General features: G+C 42.7%; 2 protein-coding genes across 3 annotated transcripts; one reads left to right on the plus strand and one right to left on the minus strand.

Moving 5' to 3' along the window:
- Nucleotides 1-83: 83 nt before the first annotated feature.
- On the plus strand, nt 84-9155 carry rad9b (RAD9 checkpoint clamp component B). 2 transcript variants are annotated; one of them, XM_058636724.1, is made up of 11 exons: nt 84-172; nt 532-602; nt 1197-1334; nt 1453-1567; nt 1787-1886; nt 2442-2548; nt 3164-3270; nt 4059-4123; nt 4516-4635; nt 6103-6310; nt 8530-9155. In XM_058636724.1, the coding sequence occupies exons 1-11, from the start codon at nt 115-117 to the stop codon at nt 8644-8646; spliced, it is 1206 nt and encodes a 401-aa protein (XP_058492707.1). In that variant the 5' UTR covers nt 84-114; the 3' UTR covers nt 8647-9155. The 2 variants fall into 2 exon arrangements, with proteins under 2 accessions (XP_058492707.1, XP_058492708.1); XM_058636725.1 differs by having other exon boundaries at nt 1269-1334.
- On the minus strand, nt 9149-20065 carry pptc7a (protein phosphatase targeting COQ7 a). Its single transcript, XM_058636726.1, has 6 exons — nt 19517-20065; nt 17828-18007; nt 14497-14695; nt 11961-12084; nt 11741-11870; nt 9149-11619 (listed from the first exon to the last, which is right to left on the minus strand). The coding sequence occupies exons 1-6, from the start codon at nt 19716-19718 to the stop codon at nt 11561-11563; spliced, it is 894 nt and encodes a 297-aa protein (XP_058492709.1). The 5' UTR covers nt 19719-20065; the 3' UTR covers nt 9149-11560.
- Nucleotides 20066-20444: the final 379 nt, after the last annotated feature.

Below are 20444 nucleotides of genomic sequence, written 5' to 3' on the forward strand. Positions count from 1 at the left end.
TGGATTCCACACGTTTCTAATTTAAAAATCAGAAACATTTGTCAAATAAAATTGTGTCATTTGAAAACCAGGCTACAAGCTAATAATGTGCAACATCGTCACCTGCGGTCAGAGATGGTCGGTGCAACACCTGTTAGCATGAACTGTGTCCTCGAAGGAAACTGTGTAAAGGGTAATGTCGAAAATTACTAAAATGTCATTAAGTAAAATACATATTTAGAGAATATTCAAGTAATTAAGTTTCAGTAGCAGTTTTAAAGTAAAAAAAAATATATATTTTAGAAAAACTGTGCTAACCTAAATTCAGCTTTGTATGCTAGCTAAATAGTTGCTATTTAAGTATTTCAATATTGCTGTTTTTTGATAGTTGTCCTTTACAAATAGTGTATACAAAATTGTATACACTAGAGCCCTTTATTTAGAAAAAAGTCATTCATTAACTTTATGAATAGCTGTTTGTAATAACGCTAAGAAAATATTGTGTTGCTAATGCTAGCTTTGAACTTTGAGCTCTGGTGCTGTGCCCTATAGCCTTTGGGAAGGCTATTCATGCCCTGTCACGGATTGGAGACGAGCTGTGGTTGGATCCCATGGTTAAAGGGGTGAGCATTGTTAATAAAACAGTCTTTTATTTATTATCATGTATTCTTGATTTGAACCATAAATGGTGTCTCTTTTGGGGGTTTAATGAACTCTGACTTTGCTGACTTTGTTTCCATGAACCATCCTGGAACAATTATCACAAGGCACTGTGCATAGTAAGGCAAAAACCTTTACAATATTATAGAGAGAAGAAAAAGTAATACACATGCAATCAGAGATGGCAGACTTGAGAAGGTTGTGTGTCCGAATCCACGTCACGGTCGAGATTCTTGGGCAACGTATGTGTCTATTGCAAATTCTAACAATTCTAACAATTCATTTTGCAAGCCAATCAAAGACAGAACCACCAAAAATAATACTTCACTCCCACTCCATAGGAAGAAGTAATAATACATTTTGCACAATGGGCCTGTAAGCAGACTTCATTCAGCAGACAGATTCTTTTAACTTAATCCACTGGCAACTATCAGTGAGAGCAAGCATTTTGGTACCAGGCTGGTTCACAGTCATGCTCAGTGTACCTCATACAATGTATATTGATAGTATTACACATGGTTTGTCTCTATGTTACCGCCTGATTCTCTGTCTTACAGCTGGCGCTGAGATCAGTGAACACGGCTCATTCTGCATATGCCTGCTTCCTTTTCTCACCAATCTTTTTCCAGTGCTACAGCCTGGAATGTGGACCAGAACAGGACAACCAAAGCATCAAATGCAAGCTGACCTTGAAGGTAAACTGTTTAGGATATAAGAGATATTAATAAAACATTAAAAAAAACCTGCAGCACAAAAATGACTAAATATTGTTTGAAAGTCTAATATTTTTAAATATTTATATTTGTTTTTAAGTCTGTGCTCCCACTTTTCCGGTGTTTGACTTCTATTGAGCGTAACGTGGAAAGATGTCAGATATCAATCAGGACTCCGAGTGACTGCGTGGTCATCCAGTTTTTCTGCAGACATGGTGGGTAACATTGCATTGTGTACCATCCAGTAGCTGTGGGTGAAGAAAGATATTTTTGGCTGGGTTTCTAATCACGTGTAGCCATTTCATATAAATATTGCATCTGCTTTCACCAGAACGACCTCTATTTACAGTAACATTGTGCAGTAGAAGCTGTAGTACATCCTGTCGACACTTGGTGGCAGCGTGCTGCAAATATCCTGCCTGCTTTTGTGACAGGCCTCATCAAGACCCACAACCTTTGCTTCCAGGAGAGTGAGGCCCTGCAGGCAGAGTTTTCCTCACATCTCTGTCCTAATGTGCTGAAGGCACCTGCCAGGTCAGCAGCAGTGAGACCTGCACCACCTCTCACACACTCAGCATATAAACTTCAATCTCTCACACTAATGCTCTCACTCTCTTCCTTCTCTCTTTATGAATTGCTGCGATGATTCATTGTTTAATCAATTATTAATCAATTACTATATTAATCATCAAGTATTTTGATCATGTTCTTTTTTTAATAATTAAAACAAGCTCTCTGTAAATATTGTCTGGTTTCTTTGCTCCGTATAACAAAGAAAGTATCACAACTTAATAATTATGGTTTGCAGACAAAGCAAGACATTTCACATTTTTACATACATCATCATTTCGAGGTTCGGGAAACACCAATTAACATTTTTCAGCAACAACTAATCAGTGAAATTAATGATGAAAATAATCGTTAGTTGCAGCCTTCCTTTTCAACAGACTATTTAATTCCTATTCAACCAACAAGAATGACAAGGATTAAAACATGAACACCGCAAGTGTTTAGTCTTCGAAAACCACCATGATTCAGTATCACAGCATCACTGTGAGCTTGTATTTGTTTTGCTTTCTACCTCTGCAGACTTCTTGGTGATATGGTGATGCATTTTCCAGTGTCCCAGGAGGAGATCACTCTGTCCACGACTCCACAGAGAGTCAGCCTGAGAAACTACTATGAGGGAGGAAATGGTGAGCTAACACTTTGGTTTGGCAAAGGTGCAAGGCAGTAGTGTGTTGCTTCAGTGTTTAGATCTCATATTGAGATGACTGGAACAAAAAGAAGCGCCCACAAAGTGTTTGCCACTGCGCTGCCACTGTATACACACAAATGCTTCCTCATTCAGGTCTGATAGTTTTGCTTGACAGTTTTCAGATGAATAATGTCACACTGTTTCTGTTCGTGGAGACCAAACAGAGGCAGAATAACAACAACAAAAACACTGCAGATTTCATTTGAACCTGTCTGATTGTTCTCCTCTGGCATCAGCAAGGCATTTTCACTTAGAGAACTGCTGTTCAGTGGATATTTTCTCTTTTTCAGACCATTCTCTGTGAACCCTGAGATGATTGTGGAGGAAAATCCCAGTAGATCAGCAGTCTCTGAAACACTCAGACCAGCCTTTCTGACTCCCAACAACCATGCTTTGTTGGGAGTCACTTAAATCACCTTTCTTTCTCATTCTGATGCTTAGTTTGAACTTCAGTAGGTTGTTCTGACCATGTTGTTGCTATACGATTGGCTGATTAACTCTTTCGTTAAGCAGTGGCGCTAATAAAGTGACTTGTGACGTTCTTCTGCCACAGATCACACGAGGATGATGTACACTGAGATGTCCTTACACCCGGACGAGTTTGTCCACTTTCAGGTCGGAGTGGACGCGGACATCACCTTCTGTCTGAAGGAGTTGAGGGTAACAGGTTTATTTTTGGAGGCTCCCATTATCCTGTCACATGAGATTATTGCGTGCGTGTGTCCATGTGTGTATGTGTGTGTTAGTGGCTCACCAGGAGCAGTTTGTGACTTAAAGGTCATATTTCTGGTCTTGGGCATCTTTATATATCATTTCCATGTGAACTGTACCCTCAGCCCCGTGACTCATATTTGTAGCAAAGATACTGTGACCTGAGTGACGCATGTTTAACCACGACACTTTAATTAGGAGCTATGGCCTCTCCAAACTAAAACACTACTCATTACATGGTTCATTATGAAACGAGTCATTTTCAGAATGTGTTTGTTTTTAAGGGCTGGTCTCAAACCAGTAACAGGAAAACATGTGTTGCTGCAGAAATATGATGTCATTTCCAGAGCTTTCTCCTGGGTAATCCAAAGTATCCAAAACCCAATTTTAATCGCTTGTTTTCTAATGCAAATAAAACTTGGTTGGCTATTTGCAAATTTGGATTAACAAACAGTATTTGCGTCAATCTAGTTAATGAGACGTGACCTCTGTTAAGACCCACAACTCTTCTTAAAAACACCCTGCTGTGAGGATCCTCATGAGCCAACTGACATCTTGGTTTTGATCAGTCGGGTTGTTTTAGTTATCCTCAAATTAAGTCTAGTATTTGATTTTAGCCTCATGGTTGTAAACACAACACACCACTGCTCTCAAAATGATCAGCTATTCAAATGTTGTAGTCCTGATATGGATGCACACAAGCATGTCCTAGTTTTGCTTCTGCTTTCTTGTTCCAGGGTCTTCTGTCCTTTGCGGACTCACATTGCCTCCCTGTGTCAGTCCTCTTTGGTGCTGCAGGAAAGTAAGTGTCGTTGCATTCATGATTAGCCTGCGTAGCATTCATATCTCAAGTTACAGAGGCCAGCGTCAGTCTGATGTAATCAACACCATACAACCTCAAAATCCAGTGTAGTATTTTGTCTGTGGCTGATTTTATTACCAGTGACCAGTTACGCAGAGATTTTCAGTTGAGCGATGAAAAAAGTGTGATATCCTGTTTTTAATCCTGGTCCCTGGGACCCACTGCTCCAACACACCTGATTCAAATGAACAGGTTGTTACAGACTTTAGCTGAGCTTGATGACGAGCTGACCGTTTGAATCAGGTGCGCAGGGCAGTGATAGAGAGACCCTGAATTCATTTTCTGTTTCTGTCTGCGTTCTATCAGTGTATTTGTGGTGGTTTGTTTTGTAGACCTGTGTGTTTCTTCATGGAGGACGTGGTTTTGGAGGCCACAGTGGTGCTGGCTACTCTGAGCGACTCTGAGAGCGACCCCTCTCAGCCTACAGCGTCCCCAGCCCCAAATTCACGCAGGTAACAAGATAATATAAGATATACTTTTGTTGCCTTACCCAAAAGTGACATATCTTTCTTCAACAAGGCTCCAAGAATCACATTTAAAAACATTTAAAAGACGCATACACATACAGTAACACACATGACACTGCTTTTAATACCCTCTGCAGTAACTGCAGTCCAACAGTGAAGACACTCTTGGCCTAGTTTCTCACATCCATTAGAGAGGATCATTTATCCTCCCCGCTGGGGTTTTACCTGAGCCTCTCTCCTGGCTTCAGCCAAAGCAGTTTGCTCACACTGGTTGTTATTAGCTTCTTTAGAGGGCATAGTGTTACAGCAGCCAGTCTTGTGTCTGTGACAGAGCTGGGTTGTGTGAGGTAAGTTCAGAGGCCTGTCCGTGTGACGCTCTGTAATCCTCTCATCACTGTTCTGCCAGTGTCACACACTCCACTGGACTCTGCCCTGAGCTCTGCTCTCTTGTCACCAGTTCCAGAAGTGTTCTGTTGGACTTGATCTTGGTCACTTGTCTGTTTGTGGCCTGTGCTCCTGTCCCCACGACTCTGGATTCACTACACTTCTAATTTGTTGTGAATGATTCAGGCTGCATGTACTGCCTTCTTTCTCATGACCTCTGAAGCCTGAGAAAACCTCACTGGCCACTTTATTAGGTCACATGTACACATGATAAAGTAGCAGGAGTGATATTGTCTTCTGCTGTTGCTGCCCATCTGCGTCAGGGTTTAATGTCATGTGTGTTCAGAATGGTCTCTTTCATATCTTGGTCGTGAAAAAGTGGGGAGTTTGATGTCAGAATGACTGTTGCCTTTCTCTCATTTCAAATCAACATTGCATTTTCAACTGCTGCTCACTGAATATGTTTTCTTTTTATAACCATTCTCTGTAAACGGCATTTAAACAGTAAAATCACTTTTCTTCCCCATTCTGACACTCGGCGTCAGCTCGTCTTGACCATGTCTACATGCCTGAGTCCATTGAGTGGCTGTCATGTGATTGGCTGATTATATATTAGAGTTAACAAGCAGTTTAAATGGCAGCTGAGTGTAGTCTTGTGTGCAGCTTGGTCTTGTTACTTCTTCCTGTTTGTGCTTTTCTTCATTCCTCTCTGAGGTTTATGACATGCTCTGTGGTTGCATGCAAACACTTGTTTTTAATGTTTGCTCATAGCATGTTCATGCTTTCAGTATCAGATGAGAGATGCATTTTATAAACTCATGTCTTTATGAAGGTGAATGTCCATGTTGTTCTTAGTATTCTCTTCACTCCTAACGGAGGCTGCAACAGTTATTTTAAGCCACCAGGCGCCACAATAATCCACACTGTCACACTGTGTTGTGTAGAGTTGTCATGTTGCTGCTGAAGATGGGGACACTGTGCACTTGCATTACCTTGTCAGGACAATTTTTTTCCTCCATGTCCAGGATCATTAGCTCTTGTTACACAGTGTGATGTGTTTGTTCCCAGGTGTGAAGAAGCTGCTGCTGCTGCTGTACCTGCAGGTTCTCATGAGGCACAGGACATTCCTGCTGTGATGGAGCTGATCCCTTCCAGTCAGGGCAGCCCCATCATCCATCCCCCTGGTCTGATGCAGCTTCTACCTCAGTTTGATGTCCCTGATGGACTCGGTGTACCTGGAGAGGGCCGTGCCACTGCAACTCCTGCCTCCACCCCGGTAACAAGAGCTTCCTCATGGGTTTGAATGTTCAACAGTGTAGTAGTTAATTGTTTGTGGTGTAATGTAGGAATATTGCATTTTGCTTTGAATCTAGTGAAGTGACTCTGTCACACCCTTTACACCTGGCATTAAAATGGGTTTCATGTCATCGGATTGCGTTCAGATAGCACCTGAGGAGTAAAGATGTAAACACACCAGAGATGCATTGAGGACAGATTTTTATCCGAGGTGGTTCAGACACCCACATCTACACGCTCCACCCACAGCTACATGAGCGTAAATAGGTCGGTGGCTCCGAGCACAGCGAACGTGCAAGCAGCGACAAAACTGCACGGCAGCCTCCTCTGCGTTTGTCAGTCTTCTGCTTTTTGAAGACGACTTCTTAATATTCGGCCTTCTCTAAAATGAGCTGATTACATTCCTCAGCACAAACCTCAACAACAACCCAGGACGGTGCCAGCCGCAACTCTCTAATCACAAAGGCCTCGGTGTAGCACTGGCACCAGTCATTTATCTACAAAATGTGCCTCTTTCTGTTTTTGCTGTGTCTGGCCTGACTGGGACAGAGGACTAATAACTCAAATGTACAGTCCCCTAAAGGTCAGCTCTATGTATCAGCAGAGAGAGGCCTCCAAAACCCTTTAAATATCCTAACTCTGGGACTCACAGGCAGACTGACTGAGGATGCCCAACTGTTAACATCTACTTGTTCATGTTCGGCATCGTCTCAGTTCTCCTCAGATCTGAGCCGCTTCTGATAAAGCTTTTCAACTTAACTCATCGGTCATAACTCTTGGTCGGCTCACCTGATAATCAAATCTCCGCAACATTCGCTTGCTTCGAAAAAGCAAAGGGGAGTCCATATAATAGCAACTAAATGTGTGGCTAACATTGTTGTTGATATGGCGGAACTCAGAAGTTGGAACTGGGATTGACATCTTTGACATCTTTTCCGAGTTCGTTGTGTTCCAGTTGAGAAGTTGGACACATACGTATCCCGAGAATGGCCATTGTTAACCACTGTTAGCAATACCAGACGATAACAACACTCTACATGTTAGAGTGATACGACAAATATTAACAGTAAAGTAGCAGTGTTTGTATGGTCATCACTCCTCCCTTTCCCAAGGTCATCTGGTAACTACTGTGGCCTTTATATACCAGAAAAGACGTTGTCAAGGATCACCCAAGAGAATCAGCAAATGTGTCGAGCTGTCTAAACTTTAGGTCATAGTCGTGTAAGTTTGCAGGCCGTTTGGATTCCACTTTAAAAAGTCAAATGTTTTTCTGGAGTAAAGTTTTTCTGGTTTCCTACCAATCGTCTGTTGGAGTGACGCTCGTTCAAGGACACCATCTGTCTGCACTTCTGCTGGAGCTTAAAAGAACGTCAATGAGTTTTATAGCACTACCAACCGTAAGACATAAAATAAATCCTGCGCTGCTTTTTACTGAGACTACAGGAGCATTACGATGAGTTAGCAGCAAAGCCCAGCAACCACATCAATGTCAGAACACGGTGGTTTCAAGCCAAATGACTTACTTTAACTTTGTGGAAATCACTGCAAATACGGTGGTACATATGAATGACACAGAAAATGCAATGTTCAGAGTACAAATTAAAGTTCTGTCGAGTACATTTCTTCTGTACTAACATCATAAACAAGCCAGTCACAAACCTCGGCGTCCGATCCAATTGACCACTTTGTGTTAAAACGTCTTCTTTTACTTTTCTTTGAATCCTAGCGTAAACGTTGCTCTGTACTCATTGTCTGGTAAATTTATTAAAACTTCATTGTTATTTAAAATATATACGCATCAGTCTTAACTTAAACGTTTGGGGGAAAATTCTGCAAATAAAAAATCTCCCACGACCCATCTGTGGGTCCAGAGCCAGGCTTCGGGAACCACTGTTTTAAGCAGTGAAGTAATGACTCACAGTTGTTGTGACAGTTGTTAACTGTCAGACAAAAGTCACAACCCTGACTGAATGTGTGATCTTAGTGAATAAAACCACAACAGCCATATTATCCAAGCTGACAGTGCTCTCATATCCTGTTCCTGTTTACCACTGCTGTATAATGAGCTCCATTAAGATGAATATAATGTTGTTTGACCTGTTTTTAATGCCCTGATGCAGCAGTATTTCATAATACATAACTGTTAATGTTAAACAAACATAAAAAGAATATTGCGTGTGGTTTGTTTTCCCTGTGTAGATGTGCTCGCTCCTGTTCAGAGCCTTGTCCTCGCAGCAGCAGGACCATGATGGTCCGTCTGTTCTGGCCTGTGACAGTGACACGGAGGACGAGACCCTCGCTGTGAGAACACTGTGACACTGTGGTGAGAGCCCATTCCTCATCTTAACACCTCTAAAGATTTATATTAATATATGAAATGCACTTTGCATTTGTGTTTTGTTCAATGTGTTTTGCTTGTTTAAATTATTTCCTACGTGTTTTAAATGTTACATTTCCCCACAATCTCCAGTTGGACATTTTACAGAATGTGTATATAGCAATAATTATTTATAACAGAGTATATCAGTTGATTTGTTTCGACAATTTCGTAGAATAGTCAAAGCAGCGACACCAGCAGTGTTTTAGTTACATAAGTTACACTGGAGCTTAAGTTAAAGTTGTATGTGAAACTTACTCACTTATGGCTGAATCAGGCTGGAAGTGTTAACCATCCCCTGCTACAAACCAGTTATTTCTGCAACTGAAGTTGCCATGGTGACCAGGCCATGTTCTAAGAAAAGCCAGCCACCTCTGTGGCGTCAGACTGTGAACTGCAGTATGTTTGCGCACAAACACACACACACACACACACAGCAGGTTAATAAATACTGTAGCCTTTATTCATGTATTGTACAGATTTGAAAATGTTTCTTTACAGACAACAGATTTGAGTCCATGCAGTTGTTGGAACAGAGCAGAGCAAAGATGACAGGGAAGAGAGTCACCATGCTAACAGTGGGAATTGCTTTGTAATATCATTAAGGCCGTTTAGATTGTCCTCAGTGCTCTTCTCTGTGTGACACTACAGTCATCCAGTGTAGATTATAAACAGTGATGTGAAATGTTCGAAGCGAGCCATGGCTTTATTCCTATGCTTCTGACTGAGTGCAGACCTAAACAGATTAAAAGTTTAAGTTTGCTCTGAACCTGGCATTTTTAAAGAATGGACATTCCAAGGATTTATTTACAAAGAAACACGTTAACTGTGTGAGAGTCTGCGCTAAATGCACAGTATAAATCCCTTGTGATGTTATGGAAACATAATGAAACCTGCAGTGAACGGACGTATGGGTGCCACAGTTTCAGAAGCTCTACTCTGACATGGTGCTCAGTCTAGACAATTCAACAACAACAACAACAACCACAAAAACAAAGAAGTTACAAAAATACATTTGGTCACATGACCAACTTCCACTGTGTCAGATATGCTTCTTGAGCTTGTGCGTTTTAAGGCGGCAAGACCAAATTAGCCCAGTGGATATGGAGAAGTCTGTCACCTTCACATCCGTTTCACACACACACCGAAAACAGGCACATGAGTGCAATCAATCGCATTCACACACACATCACATAATCACAATCAAGACTTCAACAGCAGCAGCTGTGGTTTTAAAGGGAGTCTTTCACTTCCACACATTATGTAGATCAAGAAAATATTCTTCTCAACAGCTAACGTGTGCAGGAGGTCGGTTGCATTGGGATGGAAAAGGCAGCTCCTGCTGCTCTCCATGAAATCTTAATGGATCTGAATCTGCTCCAAGAAACTCGAGGGAGAGATGGCTCCACTTATCACAACAATCAGTCTGACACAGTCTGTGAACACCTCGCCATATCCACCCTTTTCAAAAACAATATGCTCCATTAGCACAAGACGTTTTATATGTATTTAACAATGCGGCTCATTTAGGTTCAGTGTGTAAGAATTATGGTCGTCGTGATACTAGATTTTCAAATGTAAAACTCAGTGGAATCACTTTTTATATAAAGCTCAAAACAATATAAATAACACTATTGGAAGTTGTGTAACGTAGCATTGGAAGCCACTACTTGTAGTACTTGAATGCAAAATACTTGTACTGTGCTGAGGATCTAATACTAGCCATGAGTGGGGGGATCGATGCAGTGAAATATTACGATTGCTTTTGCGACGCAAGTATCAATTTCTTTAGCTTCAACTGATATTACAAATACATAGCTTTTAGCATTTCAGTCCACTAGATGGCACCAAGTGCTCACCCTCACTAGAGCTTTTGTGAGTATAATGCAATATGATTTCACAAATACTCAATAATATCCTTCTATTCGCATCCCAATATCGATTTATTAAACCTTTTGTGAGAATGAGTCACAGCTAACAAACACAGGTCAAGTGCGTCAGGGAACTACAGTCTTCGTAGACTCTCGCTCTGATGTGGAAACATGGTGGCACAAGATGGCTGCCTCTATATAACAAGACCATTCATATAAAGGCTTATTTTAAGGCTTTTTGTTTTATACTATTTACAATAAGTATAAAACAGTTTTAGATTCCATTTACAATTAACTCTCCTAAATGTTACACACTGGACCTTTAAAATGCCATTACTGCTCATTGTTGACACGTCTTACAGGCTTAGTGAAGCATTTGTGATGTGTAGGAGTTTTGGATCCAATTTTCAATATCGATAGTTATTTTGACCAGTATCATCAGGCTGATCCTGAACATCGGCTCATCCCTTGTATAATGTCACGTACACTGCTCTTTTTTTTTGAAAACATTTAACAAAACAGCAGACAAACCATAACTTATTATCAAACATACACTCCCTGCACACTCATACAATCTCTTTGACACATGGCAGCCCATTTATTAAGCCCTAATGCTGCCATTAAACACTATTCGTGGACTGTAGGTTTCCTTTCCAGTGGCGCAATGTGGAGGTCACTCCACCACTGTCCGGCAACATCTGTCCCCTCATCTCTGAACTGAGACTACTTTACTTTTCCCGGTAAACAGGATAATCCCCTGAGCTCTGGAGTGCTGCAACAATGAAGATGATTCAGTCCTCTGCTCTTCTTTATTCAGCATCTCTGTGATGGACACCATTATTTAAAGGGAGGAGGAGTTCAGGCAGCAGAGCAGAGCCAGTGGATGTGGGGAAAAGCATCTGACATTAGTCCTTCATCCTGACCAGCAGGAATCAAAGCAGTCCATCACCTGCAGAGGCAAACGCCCCCCCACACACAGTCTCTAGTCGGTGTACTCTGCCACTATGGACAGCAGCACTGTGATGTCATCTGGCTTCCCTCCTAAACAAAGGAGACGCGTCCTGTTAATTTTACGCACTGCAGCTTTATGATGTGCCATTTTCATGTGAAGATTATGAGGACACGAGAGTCCATTTACTTTAAGTGGAACGGAGACACTTACCTCTTACATTCAGTCCATTGTCACATGCAAACTGTGCAAAAGGGGACATGTAGTTTGGGTCATATGCCAAGTCATGAGCCTGCTCTGCGATGCTGCGCGCCGTCTGCTGGATGCTCTCGTAATTAGCCTTCTGAGGGAGGCAACAACAGAAAAACAAACATGTGACATTTGTATTCTTCATTCGTCTCCCACCCACCATCAAAGCTGCTCGAGGACTTGCCTTGAGCTTCTTCAGCTCCTGCAGGATCATGTAGTCTGTCATGTTGTCGAAGAGACCGTCAGTGGCGGTGAGGATGATGTCACCCAGCTGAACGTCGAAGGAAGAGCTGTCAGCGGCGTCAGGGCTAGATACGAGACAGACGAGAGATCATGAACATGAGATAGGATGATACAATACTACTCAGATACAAGATCAGATATCAGGAAAAAGAAAAGGCTTCAATCTATTAACCCTAAATATGATGTAAATGCTTCACTAAATACAGTAAAGAGAGATCATGAGTTGTGATGGTGGCAGGGACTCTGAAGTCTGAAGCTCACTCAACAAGCAAACTCTGGTCTGCCTAATGCAGGAAGTGGACGATAGCTGGGAGAAATGTGTGAGCCCATTGTTACAGCGTATGTGTGTCATATGCAGCTCCATGTTTTGCTCCGATGTGGAGGAAACAGAAGGTTTTCCTTGCATTAAAACAACAAAAGGTTCGGTTTGTTTCACTAAAGTGCAACGCGAAAGCAAATGTGAATGTCAGGCTTCATAAAGCTTCATAAAGCAAGGCCTCTGCCTTTAGTCCATATAAAAGGCTTATTCTAACCAAACGATTTTTATCCTTAAGCATTTATACACACATACTTGTGACAGTAAGGCCTTGTAAATGTCACACACTGACTGGACATCAAACGCTCAATGCTCCTGTGACAAGACTCAAGAATGAACTAAAAAAAATAAGCTTTTTTTTTTTCTTTCTTCACCATGGAGGTGTTGGCAGTGTGTACTCTCTGATCCCTCGATCCATCTGTTTTTCTCCTGTGTTTAACTCATGGAGGAAATCTCAGATGACTGATGCTCACTGGTTACAGCAAGGTTATTCTATCCAGGTGGGAAACTGCACTGAGAAGATAAGATTCCCAACTGCAATGGATATTTTGCCTTGGCCACAGAAACATAAAAACATGGCGAATGAGGATAAGTTGAAGAATCATCACGAGGAGTTGGAAAGGACACCGGCATCCAATAAAAGATGCTACCATTATAACGACGGGGGGTCACACACTCAACGAGGCTTGAACCAAGTTAGTCTGCCAGTGTCGGGTTGACTTCTTGGAACATGCTCTCACCCAGCTGCACAGCTCCTCTCCAGTCGCACATGCATGTCATTTCATTAGAAAACGGTTTGGACTGCATCATGACACGAGGAGCCAAAGCTCCCTGGAACAGCCTGTTCTGTGATTCTTACTGCAGCTCAGACTAAAATAGAGAGGTAAAAAAGTCACAGGAAGACTTTGCTGCACAGATGAAAGGAGAATCCAGAGAGTGAAGTGTGCATGGATTCATGGAACTGGGAGAAAATACATTTGAGGAGCAGCTCTAACAGGAATGTTTAAAGTTATCATTTAACACACGTTTCATTTGTAGGCATGTACAGAAGATTCCATACGTACATACACATGCGGCTTGTACGATTTTTATAATAAAATCATATATAATTGATGCACTACAATTCTAGTTTAATGTAGACGTTCCTTTTCAATTACAAATAAGAACGAGCCAAATCCAACGCTAATTTCATTAAAAACAAGAGAAGTCTACACAATTGCCGGCTTTCAGCAGTGCTGTCTCTAAATACACCAGACTCCTTTGTTAAATATTGACTCTTTTTTGGACAGTCTTTTTTAACTAATCTACAGTTCAGCATTGTTCGCTTTGATTCTTGTGTCGTGCTCATGACTCTTCAGTGACGTCCCTCTCTGGTCCAAGCATTTCCACTATATTGGCATAACAGATATCGGCAAAAAGTCCAGTATCCTGGATGATACCTGACCTACTTCTGTGTTAAAGTAGGTCAGGTGTATGAGAAGTAGTGGAAACTTGCTTAATACTGCTTCACCTGCTTTGACCTGTTCAGCATGGACCACATGTTAGTGAGAAGTGTACTTTCCTTTGGTCACCAGTCGGAGGAAATCAGACCTCTGGAAAGTCTAGTGCCACTTATTTTTCCACTGCGCAGTTGACTGCAATCCCCTCGCCTTTCATCCTGTGCCACTGAAACCTGACCCATTAAATCCATGACTTCTACTCAAAGGCATTAAACATCAGGTGTATCTGAACTATGAGTGACGATTTTCAATATAATCAAATCACGGCTGAGTGTGTGAAAAGGTGCCTGGGCCTGCAGCAGCTCCACTGGCTGTGAACAGTTTACCCTTCACCCCACGCAGACTTTGACCAGAGTGAGAGGGGAAACCCTGACGACGCCCACTGCTGCTGCTGCTACTACTGTTTAGTGCTCCACGGCAGCACATGTTCCCCAACAGACACTGTTGCACACAGCTCAATACGTTCACTGAGCATGTGAGCGACACGAGCACTACAAACTGTTCTGCTGGACAGTGAATTACAGCTTACACACATGTGATGTGTGGGGCCTCCACTGAACACCTGTATGATCAGCTCTTTATCAGCTAATCTCCCCCCACAGACGTATTCACATGACACTGCAGCAGCATATGCACATGCTGTCCCCTGTTGAATGTCTCACCTGTCACTAAGAACGTTGCCCTCGGCCCCGGGGGGAGCGATGGACAGCTGGAAGGGCGTGTTGAAGTAGTGCTGCTGCTCGTCTGAGCGATGGACCACCTCCCCTCCCCGCACCACCAGGAAGCCCGAGTCTCCCAAGTTGGCCGTGTGCAGTCGGTGACTCTGCCGGTCCAAAACCACGATGCAGGCCGTGCTGCTCCCTGCACACACACACACACACACACAGTTGTAATGATAACTGGCACATGAGCAGCTGGGTTATATAGAGAACATTTATTCCTAAACTGAAAGGCTTGAACAGTTTGGATAATTTATGTACGTTACATACAAACTGGAATAGTTTAACCTAGATATTGTATATCTGGAGTGCTTGAGCCTATAGCGATACATAGCGACAATATTTTTGTTGCAGCAGATGAATTTTCTTCATTGTACAAAATCAATAAACATAAAAAAGGTGGCTACACATTAGCATAATGAATGTAACCATATGCATCGTAAAACTCTAACCCAGTTGGAAAAGGCAGATTCGTGGCACGCCCCTTCCAACTTCCAGGGTTTGTGCACCCAATCATATGACAAGTTAACAAAAGTTTGTTACAGAGCAATTCGGACCAGGTTTTTCATGGCACTGCATACGCGCCTTTTGTGGGGGTCGAGAATGAGGGGTTTGCTCAGTGTGCTCGAGCCCCGGCAGCCACATCTGTTCCCAGTGAGAGGGGTTTTCCACTGCAGTGGACAGTGGGAACAGTGTCACAGCACAGAGAGCAAACCTCTCACCAGACAATGTAGACATGTTGTGGTTTATGTGGTCAATGTTTACATAATATTTGTGGTTTATGGCTAGGGCTGGGTACCGAACTTCGGTTCTTTTATGGTGTGGACCGAAATGTCATTTCATTTGAGGTGGCGCCCCGTGTTCAGTGGGAGGCTTGGATGACATGTAGGGATAAATCCTTCACTAAAACGGGCCGCATGCGAAGAGCAACTTATGGTCAAGTCTGCCAGTGGATCCTGAAAGCATGGAGCATTGTCAAAAAATCCACTATCAACGGGTTTCGAAAGGCTGGACTGCTGCGTGTTGAAGAGGGCAGCATGAGCTCAGCGAGGAATTTGCCTACTGATGAAAGTGACAAGGGTGACAATGAAAACGATCCTGAAAAAACATCGGATGAAGCAATTCTGAGGCTGTTCAACTCCGACACCGAAGGAGATGACTTCAGTGGTTTCTGTGCGCAGGAGGAGGAAGATAGTGACTAATGACTTTCTTGGTAGGCTATGGTTTACCGGTAATTATTTATTTTTGTTAAAAAAAAACTATCGATCAGGAACCGGTATCGATTTATGGCACAGACAGTAAGTTTGTTTTCTTGGCTTAATCATTTCTATATTTTCAAACCTGCACTTAGTGCGGTTTGTATGTGATCACTCAGGACTGATGTTGATACCTGGTTGTTTGTTACAGTATTTTGGTCCTGTAACAAGCAGGTGACCTGTCCAGGATTTACTCTTCCACTCACTCAGTGTCTGCTGGGATTAACTCCCTCTCCCCTCTGACCGACCTTCAGAGTATAAGTGGTAATTTAACAACGTTCATAAAAATGTCTGGATGGAAATGAAGCTTCAGACGTGCCTCTTCCTTTCGTCTTGGTTTTCAACAGCTTCACAGACACAATTATATATATATATATATATATATATATATATATAAGGTGATGACCGAGGTTAGCCTGAATACACAAACTTGACATTCCACAAGCTGTAGTACTTTTGATCATTATCCGTGTTTCGCCGCCTGGGAGGTAGTGAAGAGGAAACCTAAGCTGGTGGAGCAGACGGATGGCGTGTAGCCACACCCTGCGGATGATTCATCTGGCACACCAAAATATGCCCTGTGGGATCAACCTTCAAAACCCTCACGCTCTGTGACTCACTCTCCGGTCGTCTCCATTTTCTCTGCAGCAGAACAATTACAGTACAATGCCGTGTTGTTTCCCTGCCGCACATGTGATACCGCCATGGAAAAGTACTGAAGCTCACAGAGACAGAGCTCTGCTCGTGAAACACTTGTTCACTGATGCTACGTGTTAATACGCGCTTTGTTGTCTGGAAAGTCCTGAGAAGTAAGAAAAGGATTCGGGAAGTGGAGTGGACAGCACGGGACAGGACTTAGGGACATTCCCAAGTTTCGTTTTCTTTTCTTTTCTTTTTTTTCTTTAATTGGATCTGGCTGTTCTGAGTAATGCTGCAAAAATCTCCATCCTGCTACCATTTAATCTGAACAGACTCAAGTAAACAACCCAACCTTAAGTAGAATTCAAACCACATGGAAACTGCACTGTATCATGGACAGGCTGAGATTGGCAAACACTGTCCAGAAGAGTGCGAGGTTTAGGAGGCTCTTCATTAGTTTAGTGAGCTGTTAAACAAGGTGAGAGGCAACGAGTCGACCTGACCCTGGTGTAACAAAGTTAGACCTGAGCAGCCTTAGAAACTACACTGAGGTACCTGCACATGGTCTGGGGGAACGGGAAAATGTACCAAAAGTGGGGCTGCAGCGATGACTATTTTATAACTGAATAATCAGGGGTTTTCGTTCTTATATTCTGGTTTCTTTGCTCCATATAACAAAGAAATCATTGAAACAGAATCTTTTTGTGGACAAAACAAGACATTTATCATCTCCAGGTTTTGGGAAATACTGATCAACATCTTTCAACATTCTCTGGACCAAACAAGTACTCATTTAATTGAGAAAATAATCAACATGCTAATCAGAAAAACATCACTCCCTTACAACCGATGTTTCTTCAACATCTGCAGTCTATTCTGTTGACGTTCGTTGTCAGTGCACCAGTACGATGCCACGGCCTTCGGGCACAGCCTACATTACGAGAACCGATTAACCGGTGTGTATCGATACTACTTTCTTTAATTAATACAGTAAGGTGCTCTTAAGTAAACAGTCCCTCCAGTTTCACGCCTGTGGCAGAAGAAACCAGCCAGCAGCAGTCAAACAACTCTGCCACTAATCAACCTGCCAAAACTGCACTTTAACTTTTCACAGAAGACAGATATCGTGATGCATCGCTATATGATTGTCTTGCAATATATTGATTATCACAGAAACTTTGTATGGTGATATTATTGGTTTTGTAGACCATGTATTGCATCATGAGGTACCCCCTTTGATTCCCACCCCCTAATTGAGATCATAAACTTCTCACCCATTCAAGTAAATACAGGGTTCAGGCACTTCTTAATTGCTCTGCTTTCCAAAACAAAGAGACTGCATCTATTTTTATAAACAGTCTATAAGTGGCTTCACTCACCCAACAGTGGCACTTTGTTCTGCAGCAGCTCGTAGTAGCTGGTCGTCAAGACCCCTACAGGATTGCTGGGAGTGAAACGCCCCTCCTTCACCAGCCTCTCACACGTCTTCATGAGTGTACCCGAAAACTGTGAGGGGTCCACACCGTAGTCTCGCCAGCCACCCACCCCATCTGCCACACCTAAAAATAAAAACAAACAAAACAGACATGTATGGATTCAACGATAACAATATTCTTCCCCGTTTCCATTTCATTTAAAAAACAATGCTTCCTTCCCTAATGTTTACATGCTGCATTAACACTAAGCATGAGTATTAAACCTCAACAGGGAGCCAAGTGTCCCCATAACTTGTTCCTAGAAAAGAAGACAAAGTGAAAATGAGCTCAGGGAGGCAGTTATCATTTTGTGCATTCCTCACTCGTTCCACAGGCGAGTGAGACATGGCGAAGCCATCCATGCAGCTGCACAACACAGAAAAACTATGGAAACTTTCCCAGGAACGCAAATGGAAAACTACAGTTTGAATTATACGTCCATTTCTCAATGCAGACATCCGTTTTTCTACAGAAGCATGCTCTGGTTTTGTAGGTTAATGAACAGCTTATTCCCTGAGTAGGGTTTTATCTTTTCCTAGAAAGGAGAGTTAAATGTTATTGTTCACAGGCAACAGCAACTGCCTCAGTGACCAAACAAGGACTGTTCCTTGGTTTCCTCAGCCTGTGTTCACAGCAGCAGCAGTCAAACAACTCTGCCACTAATCAACCTGCCAAAAACAGAATTACTTTAGGATGCCTTGGTTTTCACTTGTCATTGTGTATCTTGATAATCTCAGTATGCAGAGCTGTTCCAGGGTGGCAGTGGATAAGAAGGTCAGGGGTTTGATCACCAGCCTCGAGACTACATGCTGCCGTATCTCAAGGCACTTAACCCCAAATTGTTCTTGGCGGCTGTGCCAAATATTTCAGAAAAACCATCTCTACGGTTTACAGAGAAGGATTTTTTTTTTCTGGGGTCAGATTTTTAGAGCGAATGAGATAGCGGTGAAGCCTTGATCACTGAATTGAAAGAAAAGATGTCTCAGTTCAGTTTAATCCAGTTTTACTGGATTTACTGGAATTATTATATGGTCGACTTTGCTCAGGCACCTCAGGACTTGGATCTGCTGTTTCAAGATCATCTGAGTAAAAACAACATGCTTTAGCACTCAAAAAGTCTGAGTAAGGTGGGGTCTATTCAGCTACAACATGCAACTTCAATTAAAGCTAGATTTTACACCCTGCTCCTTTAAGTAGAGCATTTCTGTCATTTAATGTTATGTAACTGTTCTCCATTATCAGTTGGGCCACATAAAAACCCACGTCTCCAATTATAAACAACCCCCAGACAGAGTCTTTTAAAGGCTAGCTTTGTATCAGTTTACTCCATTGGATTGAGAGAGGAATGAACTCCTGTGTCCATGTTCCAGTCTGTTTATTACAGACGCAGCAGGTGATCGATGCTGGACAAAGAAACAAGTGACGTGAAGGCAGCAGTGTGCTGCTGCTGCTGGTACATGAACTCACTCACTCACTCTGTGGCGCATATTTAATGGCACAATATTTAACACACGTTTCAGCCTCCAGGTCCAGGTCATGACCTTAGACCGCTCATTCACGTCACATACTAAACAAACAAACGCACACACTCACCTAAAACATCAGCGGATCTGTGCCGGGCTACGAAGCACGCATCGTCTCCATAGCACATTCCTTTCTTCAGGATACCTTTACGGAAGTCCTTGCCGAAGCCGCAGCTCGCTGTCACCAGGCTGTAGTCGCGAGAGTCCGTCTGAGAGAGTCCGCCAATGACAGCTCTGGCTACAATTCTACCGTACGACAGCAGGGACCACATCGTCCACAAACACGGAGCTGCCAAGCTAGCGGCGCCGCTAGCTCAGCGGCGACGCTGGCGCTCAGTGTTGATTTGCTCGTTCGCTAACGAAGCTGAAGACACCGCCACCGACAACCGCCGCCACGCGCATAGACAGAGCCGTCGTCCGTTGGTAAAATACGCGGAGCCTCGTGGAGTTTTTTTAATCCTGAACTGAGAGTGAAATTCACGGGAAACATTAGCCTCGTCTGCCCCTGACAACCGGAGAGTGTCGGTTCACCGTGGCCATGCGGTCCATGATGCTGCCGCTTTACTTGAGCCTCTGAAACATAACAGTGCCGAGGCTCCTCCCTCTCTCCGCCTTCTCCGCTGCCCGGGTCTTGTGACTTCTCTGACGTCACACAACATTACGCAACGGACATTTTTCCAAATAAGGTAATTTGCCACGCTTCCGTCATCACAGTCTTCACTGACGCTGCATGGAATCAACTTTAATTAGATATAAAGTGCTTTAAAGCAGTGTAAAATTAACGTTACTGATAGTGATTGGTTTAAATAAAGACAGCTACAATTTCATAGTAGACATATACAGTAAATTATGACTCTCCATAATTCCATGATTCACAATTCCAGTTGTAAGGAGAAACCTCATACAGATGTGGAGAAATGTCGTTGTGAATATCTGAAATGCTTAACTATAGAGAATTGATTTACTAATCTCTATATCATATTTACAGACAAGCTATT

This window comes from Solea solea, chromosome 8 (genome assembly GCF_958295425.1).
Source record: "Solea solea chromosome 8, fSolSol10.1, whole genome shotgun sequence".
In the NCBI taxonomy this organism is placed as follows: domain Eukaryota; kingdom Metazoa; phylum Chordata; class Actinopteri; order Pleuronectiformes; family Soleidae; genus Solea; species Solea solea.